Source organism: Protomyctophum parallelum (assembly GCF_964188405.1).
Source record: "Protomyctophum parallelum genome assembly, chromosome: 1".
Classification (NCBI taxonomy): Eukaryota; Metazoa; Chordata; class Actinopteri; order Myctophiformes; family Myctophidae; genus Protomyctophum; species Protomyctophum parallelum.
Window position 1 is genome coordinate 56,061,197 of NC_139697.1, and position 20,371 is coordinate 56,081,567.

The 20,371-nt window shown below is 42.0% G+C and overlaps 1 protein-coding gene across 2 annotated transcripts in view; it reads left to right on the forward strand.

Moving 5' to 3' along the window:
- The window catches only part of LOC310857733 (dixin-like), a 32,229-nt gene extending 13,798 nt beyond the window's left edge, over positions 1-18,431 (forward strand). Inside the window, exons 5-21 of one of the 2 annotated variants that reach the window (XM_083763585.1) lie at positions 6,478-6,585; positions 8,650-8,732; positions 9,064-9,170; positions 10,037-10,120; positions 10,596-10,649; positions 10,929-10,979; positions 12,056-12,160; positions 12,340-12,393; positions 13,297-13,368; positions 14,014-14,085; positions 14,287-14,340; positions 14,477-14,623; positions 14,898-14,964; positions 15,090-15,186; positions 15,509-15,617; positions 15,824-15,903; positions 16,102-18,431. In XM_083763585.1, the coding sequence (XP_083619711.1) occupies positions 6,478-6,585; positions 8,650-8,732; positions 9,064-9,170; positions 10,037-10,120; positions 10,596-10,649; positions 10,929-10,979; positions 12,056-12,160; positions 12,340-12,393; positions 13,297-13,368; positions 14,014-14,085; positions 14,287-14,340; positions 14,477-14,623; positions 14,898-14,964; positions 15,090-15,186; positions 15,509-15,617; positions 15,824-15,903; positions 16,102-16,111 (1,354 nt within the window). In that variant the 3' untranslated portion in view covers positions 16,112-18,431. Of the gene's footprint in view, positions 1-6,477; positions 6,586-8,649; positions 8,733-9,063; positions 9,171-10,036; positions 10,121-10,595; positions 10,650-10,928; positions 10,980-12,055; positions 12,161-12,339; positions 12,394-13,290; positions 13,369-14,013; positions 14,086-14,286; positions 14,341-14,476; positions 14,624-14,897; positions 14,965-15,089; positions 15,187-15,508; positions 15,618-15,823; positions 15,904-16,101 lie in introns of both variants that reach the window. The other variant, XM_083763586.1, reaches the window with a different exon arrangement.
- Positions 18,432-20,371: the final 1,940 nt, after the last annotated feature.

Below are 20,371 nucleotides of genomic sequence, written 5' to 3' on the forward strand. Positions count from 1 at the left end.
ATTTTTTAAATCTTATTAATATGCTCTGAGGAAGGCTGTTGCCGAAACGCTTAAGCGTTCTCAATAAAATATTGAGAAATGCCGCTTTTTCCCACTTTGGTGGTTTATGAGTTGTATTTATAACTGAGCACCCACTGCCTTCCCTTAACCAAGGGCAGTATCCAGAGGAAGCACCTGCTTTTCTTCCTTTACATGGTTGGCATACATCTTTCCTTCATTGACCCCTGCTGGGGAAACATACACACTGCAACAGCCAGTCAGAAACATGATCATATCCACGTTGAATTGTATAGCACATTAAATGCAGTTCAAAGTGCTCTACAAGCAGCAGTGGGACAGATGCAGATGTAACAAATTTGGGTCTGATATCATCATCATCATTTTTCGACCGCGGCCGAGATCGTGGATTTCTCAATATCACGCCAGACTTCCCGGTCCTTCATTGCCATCCCCAGTTCCTGCTTACTGATGCCTGTGTCCCTAGCAATGACATCAGGGAACGACAGTTTTCTGGTCTGCTTTGAGGCAGGACTCCAGAGAAGAAGGGAAGATATAACCTCATTGTCAGCTCTGTAGCAGTGGCCGGCAAACTGACTTCTTCTGGATCGGACTAGTGAAGAAACACGGGGAAGGTTGCCATATGTTAGATTAGTCGATGGGTGGCTCTTCCAAGACAGACTTTGCGCTCTCATTAGAAGGCGGGTGTAAGTGCCATCCAACCGTTTCTCTAGTTTCTTTGAAATAGTGGGGTTCCGTCTCCATGTTAAATTTAGTTGTCATTTACAACTCATGTAAAAGTTTCACTTTCAGTCATAGACTGTAAAAAATATGGACAAAGCGTTCGCCGGGTCTAACATGAACGTAAAATGAAGCCTGTAATAATATGGTAATTCCTGATGTAAGTCGCCATCTTTCTAGATCCGTTTGGTACCAGCTGGCCATTGGCTGGCTCCGTTTTGGACCAGCTGGCCATTGGCTGCCCAGACAACGAGGCGGGACTTCCCCCCTTCTTCTCTGTTGGTTTTTATTTTGACTCGAGTGGGAGGGGAATCCCGATCATAGACTGTAACGGTAGCCACGCCCCTCAGAACATACGCGATGTTTTTTTTTCTTTATGGTCATTTTTTTAATTAATGGGACCATAATTTTCCAAAAAGAATATTATGACATTAGAAATGAGACTTTAAACTAGTGACTGGAAGAAGAAAGTATTCATGACCATGTTTATTAAGGTAATACAGTCTAGGTGAAGTTGGGCCAAAATACATGGGCCTCTATGGAGCTATGGGGCTTTTTGGGTCCAGTCCAGCGCCACAACAGGCCATTATATGAACTACCGATTTCAAATGAGGCTTCACGAAATATCTGGCTGACTGCCCCCCTGCTTTCAGTACTAATTTGAAGGTGAGGGTCTATAGAACCATTTTGGTTCGAGTGGCAATCACCAAAATAAAATAATTGGCCTATAGGGGGCGTAGTCAGGTGCCAACCTCCATCAGCGCTAAACTGTTGTAACTTTTGATTAAATTATCCAATCTGAACATATGATATATGTATGGATTCACAATCAGGAGTAGCATTTGGTACTTAAACCTTATTAAACATATAATATTTCTTTCCACCCAGTATTGGTGTATATCCACAAAAACAGCAGGAAAAACGAGCTAAAAACTAGTAGTGGGGTCCCTAGACAGACCGTCATTTACAACTCAACAAAAGTTTAATTTTCACTTCTAATTTGTAGATAATGACCTATAGAGCAATTTTAGTTTGAGTGGCAAGTCTAGAAATATATATTTTTGCCAAATTTCCAAAATGGCCAAAATCGGAATTATGTTTATTTGAAAGATGTCTTAATTTTCTTATTGCTGTTTTTTCTTTGTTTTTCTTGCTATATCAAGTTAATCCTGTGTGAGGAATCAACTGGATTTCAAATATTAATGTTTTGAATAATCTGATATAGAAACAAAATAAAGATGGCTGCCAATGTACATTGAATTACTACATTACGCCTAACTTCTATCCTGTTGAGCCTAGAATGGTGATGTTGGTGCCTATGAATGACTAATTGTATAAAAACAAAATACATATAATAGGACAATATATAATATTTCACAAAAATGAGACAATGCAGTACATATGTGGGGAACTAAAGTTAGATATTGGAATATAATACACCACTCCTGTGTTATATTTGTTTATTTTATTTAATTACTTATACTATGTACTGCCACTATAGGGGGCAGAGTAGCAGGTGTGTCTTAATTGTTCAGACTTGGTAGCTTGTTAGTTATAATACTAAGCATACTGCAGAAGAGCATGAGCTGCACTGATTGCTCTCTTGTGGTATTGATATTTTGAAGGTAAGCAAAAAAGTCAGGGGCGTCACTACCGTGACGCAGACAACGCGATTGCGTGGGGGCCCATGACGCCTGAGGGCACACCCAGGTCGGGAGAAAAAAAAAGAGGTGGCAAATTTAAAAAATAAAAATAAATAAAGAGGCGGCCGGGCCCCTTAACAATATATTGTTAACTGAGGTTGATTTTACGTCGCAAACCATTGTAGAAAAATACAATCACGACTTAACCTGTAAATTCCCCATTCAACTTGTATCATTCCGTGAGTGCCTGAGAGACAGCATTCCAAACGTGAAGACCATCCGAGAGCTCACAAAACTGCTTATTGTGGAGAACAGCAGCATAGTGCTAGTTTTGGCGAAGTCTGCTTTTCCTAACCATTCCAGTCACAGTGGCATCAGCCGAACGTTCATTCTCAAAATTAAAGCTGATCAAAAGTTATCTGAGGAGTACAATGGGACAGGGTCGGCTCAGTGGACTTGCCACTCTGTCCATCGAGAATACCCGTGCACGCCAGCTGGATGTGAAGGAACTGATAGATGATTTTGCAGAGAGAAAATCCCGGAAGGTTCACCTATAAGGTAAGCAGAGCGCAGAGGCAAAGCCTATTTATTTAATTACATAATTGCTGTCTAATTTTCGTGGTTTCGTGGTGATTTTTATAGCTCAACTTCACCTCTTTTTTTCTCTCTTTTTTTCTCCTCTCAACCCGCTGTCCAAGGTGCTAATTCAAGTGACCTGCTGCCTGTGGGTGGTCTTCAAACGAAGCTTTTCATATGGAGATATGGAGATTTCATATGGACATTGTTGTGTTGGAAATGGAATGTTGCTGCATTTTACATGGAGGACTTGAGCATAATTAATTGTGCATGGGCGCATACAGCGCGCTGCCGCTGCTGCGCAACAACTGTCCATTCTGCCCATCAGCTCATTTATTGTGGTCAAAACAGCTTTGAGAAACAAAATTAATAGTTTAAAATAAAATGCCAGTGTTTTACAGTACTTGATTATTTTGTTGTTTACTTTATTAAGCATTTCTAGCTTGCCACTTTTTAGTTTTCCGTGCTGCGCAACATGGCCTTATAGATTGATAGCGCATTGTTTTGGCTGTTTTCTTAGTTTCTTTTCATAATTGGCTAAGACCGAATTTGATATATAATGCCACTTGCCACAGCTTGAATCTTTTTATTTTAGAGTAGTGTTTGGTCTGATACAAAACCATTGTTTTAAACATGGTTAATTAGTTTCTATAGCGGCTTGGTGGGGGGGGGGGGGGGGGGGCACTCTGGACCATCCTGCGTCAGGGCCTGTTGCTGCGTAGTGACGCCACTGAAAAAAGTTAAACATGTCATGAAGGATCCTAAAGTGTTTTTTATGAATATGGATAGTCATGGAGTTCTCCCAGCGCAACTGCCTTGTTGTTTATCTCTTGGGTGAGTTCTACTTTCTGGAATGAATGGTCAAGTGTTTCTTCACCACAAAAGAGACATTTATTACGATTAACAGGTGCACCAGTCCGGCATGATCTTCTTGCCAATGCCACAGCACATCCGGAGGCGGCGGCGTGAGAGGGCACGCAAACGTGCTGCTTCAAGTTCACCAAGGATTTGCTGGGGCAGAAGCGCAGTGGTAAACTGGCCTCCTCGCAGGAAGACATAGACCAACATCTGAAGCAGACGTACAGCGACCCTGCAAGAGAGCAGGAGTTGGAATAGTGCAACAACCTCATAGAAGCCCCTGAACCAGATGTCGGAGAGGAGGGTCAGCAACCACCTCCGGAGATGGCTCGGACTACCAAGGAGCCTGAGCAGCATTGCACTCTACGGAAACACCAACAAACTGCAACTGCCTTTCAAATCCCTGGAGGAGGAATTCAAGGTAACTAGAGCCAGAGAAGTGGTTCAGTACAGGGACTCAAGTGATCCGAAGGTGGCTAAAGCAGGGATCCAAGTGAGGACTGGCAGGAAATGGAGGGCAGAGGAAGCAGTTCAAGAGGTAGAGGCAAGGCTGCACCACAGGTGCATGGTGGGCGTGGTCACACGAGGCCGAGCAGGGCTAGGTTCCTTTCCGAGTCCCCAAATGAACACCAGGGGGAAGGAAAGGCGAAGCCCTGTTCAGGATGAGGTGAGAGCTGCAGTGGAGGAGACCAGAACCTGCAAGGCTGTGGGACTGAAGCAACAGGGAGCTTGGACGAGATGGGAGAATGCGGTTGAGAGGAAAGTGACCTGGGCAGAGCTTTGGAAAGCTGAGCCTCACCGCATCAAATTTCTCATCATGGCAGTGTATGCTTCCAAGCCCGTCAAACCTGCACATATGGGGCATAGCAGAGACACCAGCATGCCCACTGTGTTCCAAGCGAGGGACCCTGGAACACATCCTCAGTTGCTGTACAAGGGCACTTGGAGATGGACGGTACAGGTGGAGGCATGAGAGAGCCTCAAGATGGCTGTGGCTCAAAAGAGGGGAGCCTTGGAGTCATGGTAGCTAGCTAGCCGTCTGGACACAAGCTCTAGGTCTGATCAACCCTGGCTGGGTCACCTGGAGGAGGGCGTATGATGTTGAAAGACCCGAAACGCTCTAAGATTCCAGGAACATCACTGAGGATGTGTCCAGACTAGGCATCAGTAGATTTATGTACACAGTCTTATAACTAACAAGCTACCAAGTCTGAACAATTAAGACACACCTGCTACTCTGCCCCCTATAGTGGCAGTACTGTACATAGTAACTAATAAAATAAACAAATATAACACAGGAGTGGTGTATTATATTCCAATATCTAACTTTAGTTCCCCACATATGTACTGCATTGTCTCATTTTTGTGAAATATTATATATTGTCCTATTATATGTATTTTGTTTTTATACAATTAGTCATTCATGATAACATAGGTATAGGCACCAACATCACCATTCTAGGTTCAACAGGATAGAAGTTAGGCGTAATGTAGTAATTCAATGTACATTGGCAGCCATCTTTATTTTGTTTCTATATCAGATTATTCAAAACATTAATATTTGAAATCCAGTTGATTCCTCACGCAGGATTAACTTGATATAGCAAGAAAAACAAAGAAAAAACAGCAATATAAGAAAATTAAGACATCTTTCAAATAAACATAATTCCGATTTTGGCCATTTTGGAAGTTTGGCAAAAATATATATTTTTTTAATTTGTAGACTTGCCACTCAAACTAAAATTGCTCTATAGGTCATTATCTACAAATTAGAAGTGAAAGTTAAACTTTTGTTGAGTTGTAAATGACGGTCTGTCTAGGGACCCCACTACTAGTTTTTAGCTCGTTTTTCCTGCTATTTTTGTGTATTTACACCAATACTGGGTGGAAAGAAATATTATATGTGTAATAAGGTTTAAGTACCAAATGCTACTCCTGATTGTGAATCCATACATATATCATATGTTCAGATTGGATAATTTAATCAAAAGTTACAACAGTTTACATATTTTGGTAGCGCTGATGGGGGTTGGCACCTGACTACGCCCCCTATAGGCCAATTATTTTATTTTGGTGATTGCCACTCGAACCAAAATGGTTCTATAGACCCTCACCTTCAAATTAGTACTGAAAGTGAAACTTTTACATGAGTTGTAAATGACAACTAAATTTAACATGGAGACGGAACCCCACTAAAAGTGTCCATGTCTCGGAGCCATAGAGTAGAATCGGCTCAACGGTCGTCCTAAATATTATAGAGTGGCATCCTTGTGAATCTGGGATGTCATGTGTCCAGCCTGCGATCTTAGTCGCCTACAATAGTGGCTGCACCCCACGTCTGACACAGCCATGGGTAGGCAACCCAGCTGGGGGAGATCTGTGCTCCATGGAGCACACATTTCTAATTATGTTTAAGTAAATGGCGGTAAGATCGAGTCATGTCATAGAGTCATCATAGATGTCACGTCACAGACGGCCACTTGTCACGTGCAGTTTCAGAAAGCTTGGTGTGCTGAGTTCCTAGTGAGAGATACAGTTCCTAGCACAAACTTGTTTTTTATTTCAGATCGTTTACATCTTAAATGCAACTTAACAGGGAAACATTTTGAACCTCTTATCGTTGAATCTATAGCATCTGTGTTTTGTTGTATGTTCCCTGCAGTGGGTGGAGGGTTGATGAAGAAGGTAGTGTGTGTGTGCGTGCAATGGTTGAACAGTATGAGAAAGAGAAAGGCCCTCCAGAGGAGACGGACAGCACTCAGCCAAGCAGGTAACCCTCCACACACTCTACTGTGTCACTGGACAATTCATTATTTGAATGGGGTGTTGCTTAGTTAGCACAGGGGTTCCAAAACCTTTTTGGCCCAGGTACCCCCTCATCCTCGCAACACCGATAAGCATATTTGCAACCTTCCATGCCGTTGGAACTATTTGTATTAAAACTTTTCAATCAAAGTCACAACACATTTTCACAACATTTATTTAAGATGCTATCTTAGAATAGATGTAGACCTATTTGACAGTGCAGAAACATAATTGCCTGCCTTGATGCATGAATTAAGCGTCAACGACCATCAGCTGGTTACAGTCACAGACACTCAAGTCAAGGGACTGGTTTCAAAAAGGGGGTCTGCCTCTGCAGCACTCTAACTGAAAGTATGACTGCATGGAGTCTGTTTCATTTCTATCCAAAGGCCTTTGAATAGTGGGCCACGTGCGTGCGTGAGTGTGTGCGTGCGAGCAAGCGTGTGCCTGCGGCAGTTGACAGTGTTTGATCGTCAGACTTCAGGGCACTATAAAAAGTATCTTAGACGGGGGTGATAGAGGAGAGGAATAATTGGTCTTTTTAGTTCACCAATCACATGGTGTCTGTGTGTGCGGCGTGCGCGTGCCAACAAATCTCTGAGATCCGTGTAAGCACCTCCATGCTGTAAATAACATCTGTGTGCTTTTCCATGTCACATGCACTGATGCACAATAGATGTATGTACATTGATTGCAGACATCGGAGAGACACAATACTGTACCTAAAATGACCTAAAAATAAACCAAAAAAACGCAGCAAGTGATGCTTCTACAGTATGTGGGGGGTGGTGGTGTTGGGGGTGGGTGGTATTGAGCTGCTGTGGTTGTCATGGAGATAACCGTGTAGCTAGAGGTGGGCTAGAGGGGTGGGGTGAGCCATGAGTCATAAGTTTGTTCAGATTCTGACTCAAGATAGATACACATGCAGGCTTACTGTCCGGATAACATACTGTACATACAATTTGGGTCGACTTTAAGCCACGATGGGTGGGATTCAAATGAAATGGTAAGGTGTGTGTGTGTGTGTGTGTGTGTGTGTGTGTGTGTGTGTGTGTGTGTGTGTGTGTGTGTGTGTGTGTGTGTGTGTGTGTGTGTGTGTGTGTGTGTGTGTGTGTGTGTGTGTGTGTGTGCTTGCATTTTGCTGGTACTTAGTTTTACAAGTAGTTGTTTAATTTGACATCATCTGGGGATACTGTAGATTCAGGGTTTGAAAAGGTTTAGTGCAAGGGTTAAGGGATCTAGCAGTGGTTAGGGATGTTGGAGAATTCAGTCAAGGGAATCAAATCAGTTGTAAGGTTTTATTTATTGAAATTCTATTTAAAGGTTAAGCCCCGCCCAGGCCGTAGCGTAACGGTCTGGGCACCGGACTGGTGATCCAGTCGCGGTGTGCCGCGGGTTCGACTCCCGGACCCGACACGGCCTTTACCGCATGTCATCCCCCCATCTCTCTCCCGTTTCCTGTCAGCCTACTTTCTATCCCTTAAAAAATCAATAAAGGCGTAAGCCACAAAAAAAATATCTTAAAAAAAAAAAAAAAAAGGTTAAGCCCCTTGAGATACATCATCTTGTTTTAGAGGGGGTCCTTGGGCACAACACATAGACAAAACATTACATCAAACATGTCAATAAACATCAAACATATAACAATAACAATAAACAATAAACAGTCTTCAAATAGTAGTCCTTAGTCACTCAAATATGTATGGCACTAACTTATACTTAATTTATATTCCATTGTATGATGGTGTTGTAGATTGAATATAACAGATCTACAATATCACATGTCACATTGTGACGCCTTGTGAACTTACAGTAGATATACAGTAGATCAGCTATTTTTGACACTGTGTTAGAACGTCTAAATCTGGCTTTGTTATCTTTGCATCTGCACTTTTTATTACTTTTTTCTATTTGGATAGATGCTACCATAAGTTTTGGGCTGAAATGAATCAGTTACCTAGTTTAGAACTGGTGTCTGTACTGTACATCTTAAAGGAAATTAAATGGCATATTCTTTTCCCTCTCAAAGTCTCAGTTCCATCAGCCCTCTAGACTCTCCCAGAGTGCCCCCTAGCAGTCATTCAGAGGACACACAGCAGGACGACAGGAGCAGTGAGTTCCCATGAATCACCTGACACCAATTCATTCAAAGATTGCAGTTTCATTGTTGAACACCTAATTCTCTCTCTCTCTCTCTCTCTCTCTCTCTCTCTGTGTGTGTGTGTGTGTGTGTGTGTGTGTGTGTGTGTGTGTGTGTGTGTGTGTGTGTGTGTGTGTGTGTGTGTGTGTGTGTGTGTGTGTGTGTGTGCGTGTGCGTGTGCGTGTGCGTGTGCGTGTGCGTGTGCGTGTGCGTGTGCGTGTGCGTGTGCGTGTGCGTGTGCGTGTGCGTGTGCGTGTGCGCGTGCGCGTGCGCGTGCGCGTGTGCGTGTGCGTGCGGTGTCAGCTGAGTCAGCTACTCATATCGTAGTGAAGACTGTGTGGGAGGACTCTGTCGGTGAAAGTTTGGAGAGAGAGATGCTGGAGACTCGTAAAATGGTGTCTGCTTTACAGGTACAAACAGATTGTCGTTTACTGTACATGGATGGATGCTTTACAGGTACAGACAGACTGTTGTTTACACCAGTAATTCTCTTAGGACCGCCAGTTTCATATGAATTAGGCCACGGACCCCCATTTGATACATCTCTGAGACATCATTATATTTGTATTAGTTCTGATGCCTCCAGTATCTTTGAACTTCTCCATACCAATTCTGATAACTTGTGTATCGTTCGAGTACCAATCTGATACAAATGCGTAATAAAATAATTAGGAATAAAGTAAATGGTACAATTGCAGCCACAATTTAATAAAATATATTAAATATTTTATATTATCACGCGATAAATTATTTTACTTAGTATTGGCAGAATCTTTCTTCGCAGCGCTCGGCATGGCAACTCGCTCACCTAAGATTGCTCACCTCGCTCACCTCCGACGATTTTAACCGTTTTTTGTCGGACCGTTATAAACACTGAGAACTGGACTACGGTAAATGAAACGTTCCCCCCTTCAAGGCACATGCATGGTGACGTTTGTCATAATATGCCTTTTGGGAAGTGAGACACAGTTGGTTGGTCTGTCCACAAAATGTTATTATTGTTATTCTTCTTGTGAGCACTAGGGTGGGGCTCTACTTTCTGACCTGTAAAAAGTTATAATCACACACACACACACACACACACACACACACACCCACACACACACACGCACGCACACGCACACACACACACACACACACACACACAGACACACATCAGATAAGCTACTGTTTTGAGAGGTCATACACAGAATGGAGTTATCTGAACACTAGACGAGTCCCTCCAAAGAGCAAGCTAGCGTTAAACGTGTTGGTTTCCTGTGTGTGCGTTCCCAAGGCTTTGCTGCTGAACGGTGCGTTGCCTGAGGACGAGCAGGAGGTGTCTGTGAGTTTGGAAGGAGACGATTCTCAGCAACAACTGGTAGTGATATATTTTTCGGTGTCTTAGATTTCCATGTTGTTTCTCTCTTCTTACGGTTGTTGGATTATTTCTCTCTCTCTCTGTATGCTCTGTCTCTCTTTCTCTCCCTCTCTCTATCACTCTCTACCTCATCTGCTTGGGGTCTTAAGTTCTGTTCTCTCTCTCTCTCTCATTCTGTTTCGCTAGCTCTTTTGTATGGCACAGATCAAGTTTCTTTGTGTGTGTGCTGGCGCACCATCAACGCGCACGCACGCACGCATGCACGCACACACACACACACACACACACACACACACACACACACACACACACACACACACACACACACACACACACACACACACACACACACACAATGTTACACAGGTATCCGTTTTCCTTCTTATATTCCGTCAATCCAGTGTGGTTCTCACAAACACACACACAAGCCTTTTATTCCACTCTCTCTCTTTCTCGTTCCTCTCTTTCTTTGCAGGTGATAACTCGCAGTCGTTTGGATCAGAGTATGGAGGAAGCTCAGGAATTTAAGGTAAGACGTTTGTTTTTCAAGTGGTTTTGTATTTCTTTCTTTTCCAAATGTTGCTGCCATATGCTGTCAGTGTTCATTATTTATTATGGGGACATATTGGCGTCGTGTACCTACTCAAATATATAGTTTTAAGCTCATATTAACAATTAAATGTCTGTATTCTTTAATATTGTGTTCAGTTATAGTGGAAGAAGCTACAGATAATTTCTCATTTCTGTACATGTTAGCCTTAAGGACACAGTGTGATAAATATTTAACTTGTGGTCCATTGTCTGCTAGCGGGAACTACTACGCTGTAAGCAGGAGCTGAGAAACATGCAGGGTGTAAAGGTAGGTGTCTCTCGCACGCACGCACACCACGCATGCACACACACACACACACACACACACACACACACACACACACACACACACACACACACACACATACAGAGTCAAATACGTTTTAATTTAACTATGAGAGTGTATGTAACCAAATGAACCCTTAAAGTCTATTTGATTACATTTGTACACACGTTAGAAATGGAAGCGAAAGTGAAATACAGTGTTTACTGTAATCCTGTAAATGTACAAAATTCTTCACTTTCAGCAGTACATTAACGGGAGGAAAAAAAAAAGAAGGAAAGAAAAAGAATAGTTAACTACAATAAATTTACACAAGACAATCATCACAATAAACCTCCGTTAGTACAATGCAATTGCAATTCTTGACTATAATTGCAGATTACAGCTAGTAGTTTTATTTCACGCACGTTTAAAAAATAAATGTTTTTTTATTTAGTATTTTTCACACCAGCTTGCTATTAGAGTGTCCACCCTGATATTGGGAGGTTGGGGTTTGATTCCCCGGCCGGACTAAGACTAAGACAATGGGACCCTTTGCCTCCCTGCTTGTCACTCAGCATCAAGGGTTGGATTGGGGTTAAGTCCCTGCGACATGCTAACTTTGTGTCCAAGGGGTGTACTTGTACATCATGGCTGAGGGGTGTACTTGTACATCAAGCAACCTACGCTACAGAAACAGGAGATAGACTCATGCCACATAGCTCCACAAGGCTTACTACTACTTAGATAGATAGATACCTTTATTATTCCGCAGGAGGAAATCAGTCGCCCAGAGGCGGCACAGCAGTTGAGGTTACAGGTTACATTTAAGAATAAGAAAAAGAAAAAGTACTATAGTATACAGTAGAAACAAGGCAAAAGAAAAAGACAAAATGCATTAAGAAAAAAAAAAAGAAAAAAGGTAGTACATTTGTGTTGCTATTGAAGTTAGCTTTGAAGCTCCCTTCACAGGTCAAACATTGAGAAAAGGTCACCAGTTTGGAGAGTTTGTTATTCACTGTAGTCTTCCAAAAAAGACAGTTTGTGTTTGTTTGTTTGTTTGTTTGTGTGTGTGTGTGCAGGAAGCTCAGCACCAGAGACTGTGCGTCCAGGAGACGTCCATCCTGCAGCTGAAGCAGGAGCTGCTCCGAGCCGGCATGGCCAAAGACGAGCTCAACAACCAGAATGTACAGCATTCAAACAAAAACACAGATAGTAAAACATGGTCACACACACACACACACACACACACACACACACACACACACACACACACACAGACTACATCATGTTTAGTTTGACACATGTTTCAAATGGACACTGTACAGTCTTCAATGAACTGATGGTATAAATGATGTTCTTGCAGGCAGAGCTGCTGTGGAAACTGGAGGAGTGTAACAGGCTGTGGAGTGAATGCAAGGTGTGTCGGCCTGTAAATCAAGCGTCAGAAAGTGTTATTGACTTGTGATGGAAATTAGTGCTCAGCTGCAGTTTTGAAGGACCTATAACATAAAACAACTTTTGTGTTTTTGGGGCTCCCATATGTGTTTTCTATCCCCACAAATAACCCATTTTGGACATTCAGGCTTTCATATCATACGGGTGCTTTAATGGAAATTGCTCTCAGGAACAGCTCAACTGATTTTGTCCTCATCGTGATGTCATCAATGTCACCCAACTTTGTATAATTCCTCCTCTTCTTCAGTCTTCAGTTCCAAATTTGTATTTCCACTTTGTTTACAATGTCCACCATTGTTGATTTTCCAAGCTGCGATGGAATGGAAACAAGCCTGATTTTATCTAGCATCAGTATTATAATGACTCAAATATTAAATAATCTGCATATCAGCACCCCCACCACCTCAGGACATTGTGTATATTGCAGCTAAAACTGCAATAAGTCCAGAAAGAAATGCCAAGGGCTGGTTATATCAGAGTGGTGATTGAGGCTCAAACCATTAGAAATAACTTTGAGGGACATAGACAATATGATATTAAAAGCAGTTTTAAAATGCATGTTATTTGCGCTTTAAGACATACTGTACCGTGTCTTGTCTGTTGGCCTTATTTTCCTGTGAAACATCTTGTCTTGTGTCACCCTATTTTTATTTCCTTACTGTTTGTTGTCTTAATAGAAAACAGAATTACAATGATTTTGGTGCTCAATGCTTGGTATTGTATAGGACTGTATTTAAGCAAAACTTCTTACCTGGGCACTTTAAATCGACTACCCTACAGGTTTAAATGAGTGCTCCAGTGTTTTACTTATATTTCATACTGACTTGTGCTAAATGGCTGCTGTCCCTGCTTGGTTGAGTTGCAGAAGGAGGTGGCACAGAAGGAAAGGCTGGTACAGCAACACAAACACAAACTAGAAGAAAGCCAACAGCAGAAGGTATGTAACATTACTGAATCTTTTCCAACGTGCACGTTCATTAGAATTAACCCCCATATGAGTGAAGAATTCAGAATATGGGAAGGAAAACATTGAAATCCCTGATGAAATTGATTGATTGAATACTTTTGTAACAGTCAAGTACAGTATATTACTGGGTCTGCTAAGAGGATTTAAACCCAAGAAAGCCTATTGGCTTGTTTAATTCATACTCAATTCATCGCAGCATTTAATGATATACCTTATATTATTAAAATGTAAACAGCTAACACGCTGGCAATTTTATGTAAGCTTTAACACTTGCTTGCCATCGACAATTCTGCAACTAATTCTCATTCTTCGGTAATTTATATCTTTGTGCTGAAAAGAGTAAATTAGATAGATTTCACTTTAGTGGTGCCCTGAATGGAATTCAAGCAGCACTGTGGCAAAGGTAATACAAAGTTTACAATTTGGAAGGATACAGTTATCGCTCAGTCGCTGCACATCTCTTCTATACATTCTCTGAGTTTATACAGTCGTGAAATGTACTTCTTTACATGCCATGTATTGAGCACGGGATCATATCAATCCAAGGTGGTGAGGTCATGTACTTATGTGTAATTCATTTGTGTGTTTATGGATGGTTATCTGTCTCTTCGGCAGAATGAATTACAGAGAGACTTGGATCAGAAAACCCTGATGCTAAAGGAACTGATGGGACGTGATCTACATCAGGTCTTTATCATCCTTCTGTTTTGAATTAAAGATGAAATAAGTTATTTCTGTTACCAGTTATGGCTTTAAGTGCACTTGAACTGTGTGTGTGTGTGTGTGTGTGTGTGTGTGTGTGTGTGTGTGTGTGTGTGTGTGTGTGTGTGTGTGCATGTACTGAACTGACTGTATAATCCCATTGACATGTTCGCTGTGTATTCGCAGATTTCTACCAGTGCTGATAACAATGGATATCCTCCTGCTTCGTCTGGGTCAGGGGTAAGTCGGCCACGGTATCTAAAGTCTGTGCACACTGTCCTGCTATGGCAGCTGTTATAGGGCTTTCAGCAAGCAGACTGATTTTACCCCATTATATATTATCTTCTATGTCTGTACATTGTTTTCTGACCAACAGGCAGAGGAGCTGCAGTTGGTCAGAGACGCTCTGAGGAGTCTAAGGAACAACTTCAGAGAACACGACCCTCAGCAACACACTCTGGATACCCTTGAGCAAGGCATCGCATCGCTCATAGACCGATTGCATGTTGTACATCCACAACGGGTACAAGAACGCACGCACGCAAGACAGACAGACAGACAGACAGACAGACAGACAGACAGACACACTCACACTCACACTCACACTCACACTCACACTCACTCAGACACTCACTCACACAGACACTCACACACTAAGAGCAACACGTATCCTAATAACACTGCTAGTAAAAGTAACAGTATTATTGCAATATTCTAGTCATAGGTTAAGGCCATTGTAAACCATATAAAAAGCAGACAAACCGTGTGTTGATTTTGTGTCCGTCCTTTTGCTTCAGGGTGGAAGGGGGAAATCCCCACGCCGTAAAGCTGCTCACACAGACCCTGATGACTGGCCTTGCACAAGTAAGACTCTTCCTTTGTGTGTATGTCTCTACGTGCACACACGCACGCACACATGCACAGACACAGACACTCTCTCTCTCTCTGTGGTTTCATTGTCTTTTGCCTGTCTTATGTTTTCATCACAGAGAACTGCCATTCACAGCCAAGTCCTCCCTCCTCCACTAAAATACTGTATTTCACGGGACAGTCGCCAACGCCATCCATGATCAACATTTCCAAGAGGTCGGTATGTGTCCAGGTGCTATAGGACGTGTGGGTGGGTGGCTACCAATGTCGGGTTATATTGGTTTATTAACACTGTATAGGGGCCTGGGCCGTGGCTCAGCGGTCCAGGCACCTTGGCTTGTCTTGTCTGGCAGTGTGCTGCGGGTTCGACTCCCGATCCCGACGGCCTTTACTGCATGTCATCCCCCCCATCTCTCTCCCCATTTCCTGTCAGCCTACTGTCTGTCCCTCCATAAAAAATATAAAATAAAGGCACATGCATAGGATTGTTGTAAATTGCTCTTATGTTGTAATGGTAACGTCACGTTGTGTCATTCAGGCTGGGTGAGGTGACTCTGAAGGATGTGAAGGCAGCTGTTGATCGACAGGGGAACTACAGGTACCACTTCAAAGCCCTGGACCCAGAGTTTGGCACTGTGAAAGAAGAGGTAAGACTAAGAGGAGGCCATGGCACCGCATCAAGATTAATTATGTCTGTCTGTCTGTCTGATTGATTAATAATACGTGAGGAATATTCTACAATTAGGCAGTCATTATTAGAAACAGGGTGAAGCAGAACCTAAAGAAAACAATGTACAATAATCTGGTAGAATTGTTCTACTGTTGCAGAGTTTAACACTGTGCCTTTGAGCAGGTTTTCTTGGACGGGGCCATTGTTCCTGGCTGGGAAGGGAAGATTGTTGCCTGGGTAGAGGAAGACCATGGAGAGGAAAGGTGAAAAAGATGGTAGCCTAGTCATTTCGCCCATACAGTACATTTTCGCTCCTACACATATACAGTACATTTACATACAATGAGTCTCTGCAGTTATTTATTATACTAAACTAATAGCAGCCACATTTGTCAATGACTTTCTTAAGTTTCTTCTTTCTGCATTTTATCACACAATCATCAATCAACCATCACCCTCAGACCAGTATAGGTTGAAGCTGGGACACAATGGCATCCAAACTGTTGCTGGCTGCTGGTTTCACTGGGGCCAGAGACTCAAAAAGGGCTGACAACTCAGAAAGAGCAACACGGATGAGTGGACAAGAGAACCTGGGAGTCGACAGAGTTCATCAGCGAGTAGTAAACCGCAGTTAGCCCCACTCCACCTTTGCTGTGTGCGGATATGGAGACACTGTAAGCCCAGTGCCTTACCACCCAAACACTTTCTAGATGTTTGTTTATGAATGTAATTTCAAACTGGCCGACAGCCGACCGTCTGTGCTGTCTGGAGCTGCCTTTAGACTCTTCCTTTGTATGTATGTCTCTACATACACACACACACACACACACACACACACACACACACACACTCTGGTTACACTGTCTTTTGCCTGTCTTGTGTTTTCATCACAGAGAACTGCCATTCACAGCCAAGTCCTCCCTCCTCCACTAAAATACAAGATGCAAGATGTTCTGACAGGGTTTTTGCGAACAGAGCAACTGTAGTGGATAAATAGTTTGTGCTCCAACCCTAAATTTGTTGTCAATGCAAAATGTGTGGTCTCCGTATTGGGTAGACAGGAGTTGGTTGTTGTCCTCGTTCCCTCATGTCAGGTCTCTAGTAGTCAGTGACGAACATTTCCACACAGGCCGCAGATTGATTGCCTACAAAACCAATTGTGTTTCATGAACTGTTACATATTACAGAAAATCACTTTAAGGTTTATGATCGTATTGGGGTGACTTGTGCTTTTGGGGAGATATGGATATGAAGTCAGGTAATATCAAATAACATTATTATTATTATTTATTTCCTCCTTAGATGGCAATTAAGGAGGACCTTGTTATTCCTGTCAACCTAGTTGCATGACATACGGCATGTTATCTAAAATTTTAAACCACTCTGAGTATTCCCAGCCATAGTAGAATTATTTAGATTCTAAATATTTCCCGCCCTATGGTTGTGAATAATCAGAGTGGTTGGCTGGTTGCCATAAGGTTATATCAAAGGTATTACTTGTCGTAGCCTATGATTAGATATTTATTGAAACGGTTGTCAAAAGTAAGGGCCGTGGCCATTTAGAGTTGTTTATATTAGCACCTATCTGCTCAGAGCACAAAGAATCTCCCTAACTTCTCAGTAGCCCTGTGGCTCGGGACTAGGCCTACTGACAGTCATTGACGTCAATGTTCTGATACAGCGAATACATTTTACAAAAGCAGTCACTGTATCCAACTGGATATTAAACTATAATTTGCTGTCCATTATGCACAGTCTACAGCATATTTTAACACAATTTGTGCCCAAGACGTCTCCAGACGTCCTAGGAATTCAAGTGTAGTGTTGTTGCTTCAGTATTGATTGAAGAGGATCAGTATAAAAATAATCAGATGAGATGGAGTCTGTAAAGAGTAGGGTGTATCTCTACTGGCCAGGGAGTTAAAACGCCTGTGGGACCAAACAAACATAAAAACATGATATGGCTATTTTATGCCGACCTGCACATGTCCTTTCACCTCTTTCTTTAAAGCTCTTATATGTTCCACCACCTTTGTCCATCCTTTCGCTGTCAGTGTTTACTTGACGAATTCCATCTGGCTTTTTTTCCTCACGTATTATTTTGTTTAAGCCCATATGGCTGCAATAAGATTAAGAAAAAGGGTTATGCTGATTAGATGTGTGTGCTAAAAGCCACATGCTGGCTGTATTTCAGATGCGTGTCCAAACTATAGCAAATAGTTAATGGCTTAATTTGAAAAACAAGGCTATAGTTTGTAGACAGAAGATGATCTAGTAATATCCTCGGAAACCGCAAGCTTTTCTTTTCAAAGAAAGAAGGAAAAAAAGTGGCAAAGTGGGAATGAACCTTGTATTTCGCTAAACCAATAACAGTGCAGAGAGGCGTTGCTCCAAATTTGGTGACGTCAGTGTTCTCTGCTGTGTTCTGCGGGGGAGGTGGGCTCATAGGTTTCTAGCGCTAGTTTGTTCTGCCCCTCAATGCCCAGAAAAGCATAGGGTTCTTTCAGGCTAACCTAGTAAAAGTGTTACACTGGGAATTGACCTCCTGTGCTGGCCTGTTTGTATTTCATTCAATGGCACTGTTGGCACAGGTGAACAAAATAAGAATCCGGTGAGCGGCTGTGAAATACCCCGAAACCAAACGGTGTGCTTTGTTGTACGACTACATTTCTCACCGAACAGTTCTTTTTAGTGAGCCACTATATGGTCATAGGACAAAGTGTAAATTGGACATTTTAAGCTCTAATACATGCACACACTCACTAAACTAACACAAGTCTTTCACACTGACTGAGGTTCTATTGTTGGATGTTTTAGACTGAAGTTCTGCTGTTCTTGTAGATATACAGTATTTAAACTGTTGATGCCTTTTCGATTATTATTATTATTTAGAGAACATTTGTTTTTATTTAGTGCAATCAACCAGCATCTTGTGAAGTAAGAGTACATGCACATGTTTAATGTGAATAGGATGTATTACTGTGCAGTTTTCCATTTAAACAAGCTGTAGGGGGCCTCATTTTATAAAGGATTCCTACATTTAAAAAACAAGTCATCCAATCAACAAATTGTCATTATTTTTCTCCATTGGCACTATATTAAAACCAAAATACCATATTTTATGCAAAATCTAGATGTTTATTTTTATTTTTTTTAATCATAATATTCTTTCAATTGGTTGTATGTTCCACCACTATTTAGGGGAATAGTGGTGGAGTCTAGCACTGCTACTGCCAGACCCTGCTTTTGTTTGACGCACACAGGACTGAAGTTTGATACCAGATGATCTAATCCAGTACAGAACAATTTGGGGTTCAAATATTTGCCTTTACACTGTCCTGCATAAATAAACATAAGAGGCTATAGATTAGCATACAAAGATGCCATAATTGCTTTACGATTTTACATTTTGGATATTTCTATATGCTGTAGTCTTTGTTGACTGCAATTTTGTACATAAATGTACTGTATATATAGTTATTTTACTGTATATACACGTTATTGCCTAACACAGTGTTTACATGGTATTCATGAATGTTGGTAATGGAAATTAAGCCTTTGATATTGTAAAATAAAACATTTTGTTTTAAATTCAAATATTGTCTTCTGGTTTTTTACACCACTACTGTACCACTTTTACTTTAACTACCAAAATTGTGTAGCCCACTTGGCCACTTGCAAGTCCCCGAGCCCACCTCACCCCTGCCCATTTTGACAGGCTGGAATGGCTAGGGTTGACAACAAGACTGAAGTCAGTGTTACAAAGGGCGCGTTCGGAAATAGCGCACTGAGCCCACTGTGCAATGCAAACTATAGGCCAGTGCGCTCCGGTGCGGTCTTTACGAACGTGCCCAAAATGTGTGAATTGCCTCGAAACCATGGCTCGCAGCCGGCCCACCCATTATCACCTCAAGAAAGACAATAGCAACAACAACACATTCATTCACATGATCAGACATTGTAAAAAATAAAATAAAAGTAAGAACAAATAAAAAAGAATACACCCGAACCGAAACAACAGTTAATGCAGGCTTGCAGGGTCAACAATGCTGGATCAACGAGGCTGGGTCGTGGGACTGAGGCTATAGGGGACGGATTGGATGTGTTTGTGCTTATTCTCGAGTGAAGTTTTAAAACGCGCGTCCATCTATAGCCTTTCTTACGTGTGTGTGTGTGTGTGTGTGTGTGTGTGTGTGTGTGTGTGTGTGTGTGTACAGCAGCTCAAACAAGAATACCGTAGTCACAACTCCCTCAAATCTTGACTGATTTACAAACGGGTTGGTTTATTACGAACGTTTAACGTTCGTAATAAACCACGTTAAGCCACGTTGATAATATCAACGTGGCTTAACGTGCTTAATGTTATTTAGTTACTTTAGTAGTAAGTATACGGACGTCTCTGACGTTTATAACAAACCAAACCGTTTGAAAATCTGTTGAAAATTCAGTAAGTTATGGTTATTTAAAAAGTACATGTCCCATAAACACAATGTTATGCTGCCCCGAAGTAAGATGGCCGCCACGTAGCGACGTCACTCTGTGCCCCGAAGTAAGATGGCCGCCACGTAGCGACGTCACTGCATTTCTTACCCGTGTATTGTGTGCGTGTGCGTGTGTGTGTACGTGCCCGTGCGTTGAGTAGCCTTTGAAGGGGACATAACATTATAATAATAATCATAAGTTGAAAAAAACTCTTGTTTTTAACGCAAATACAATATATAGGCATATTAT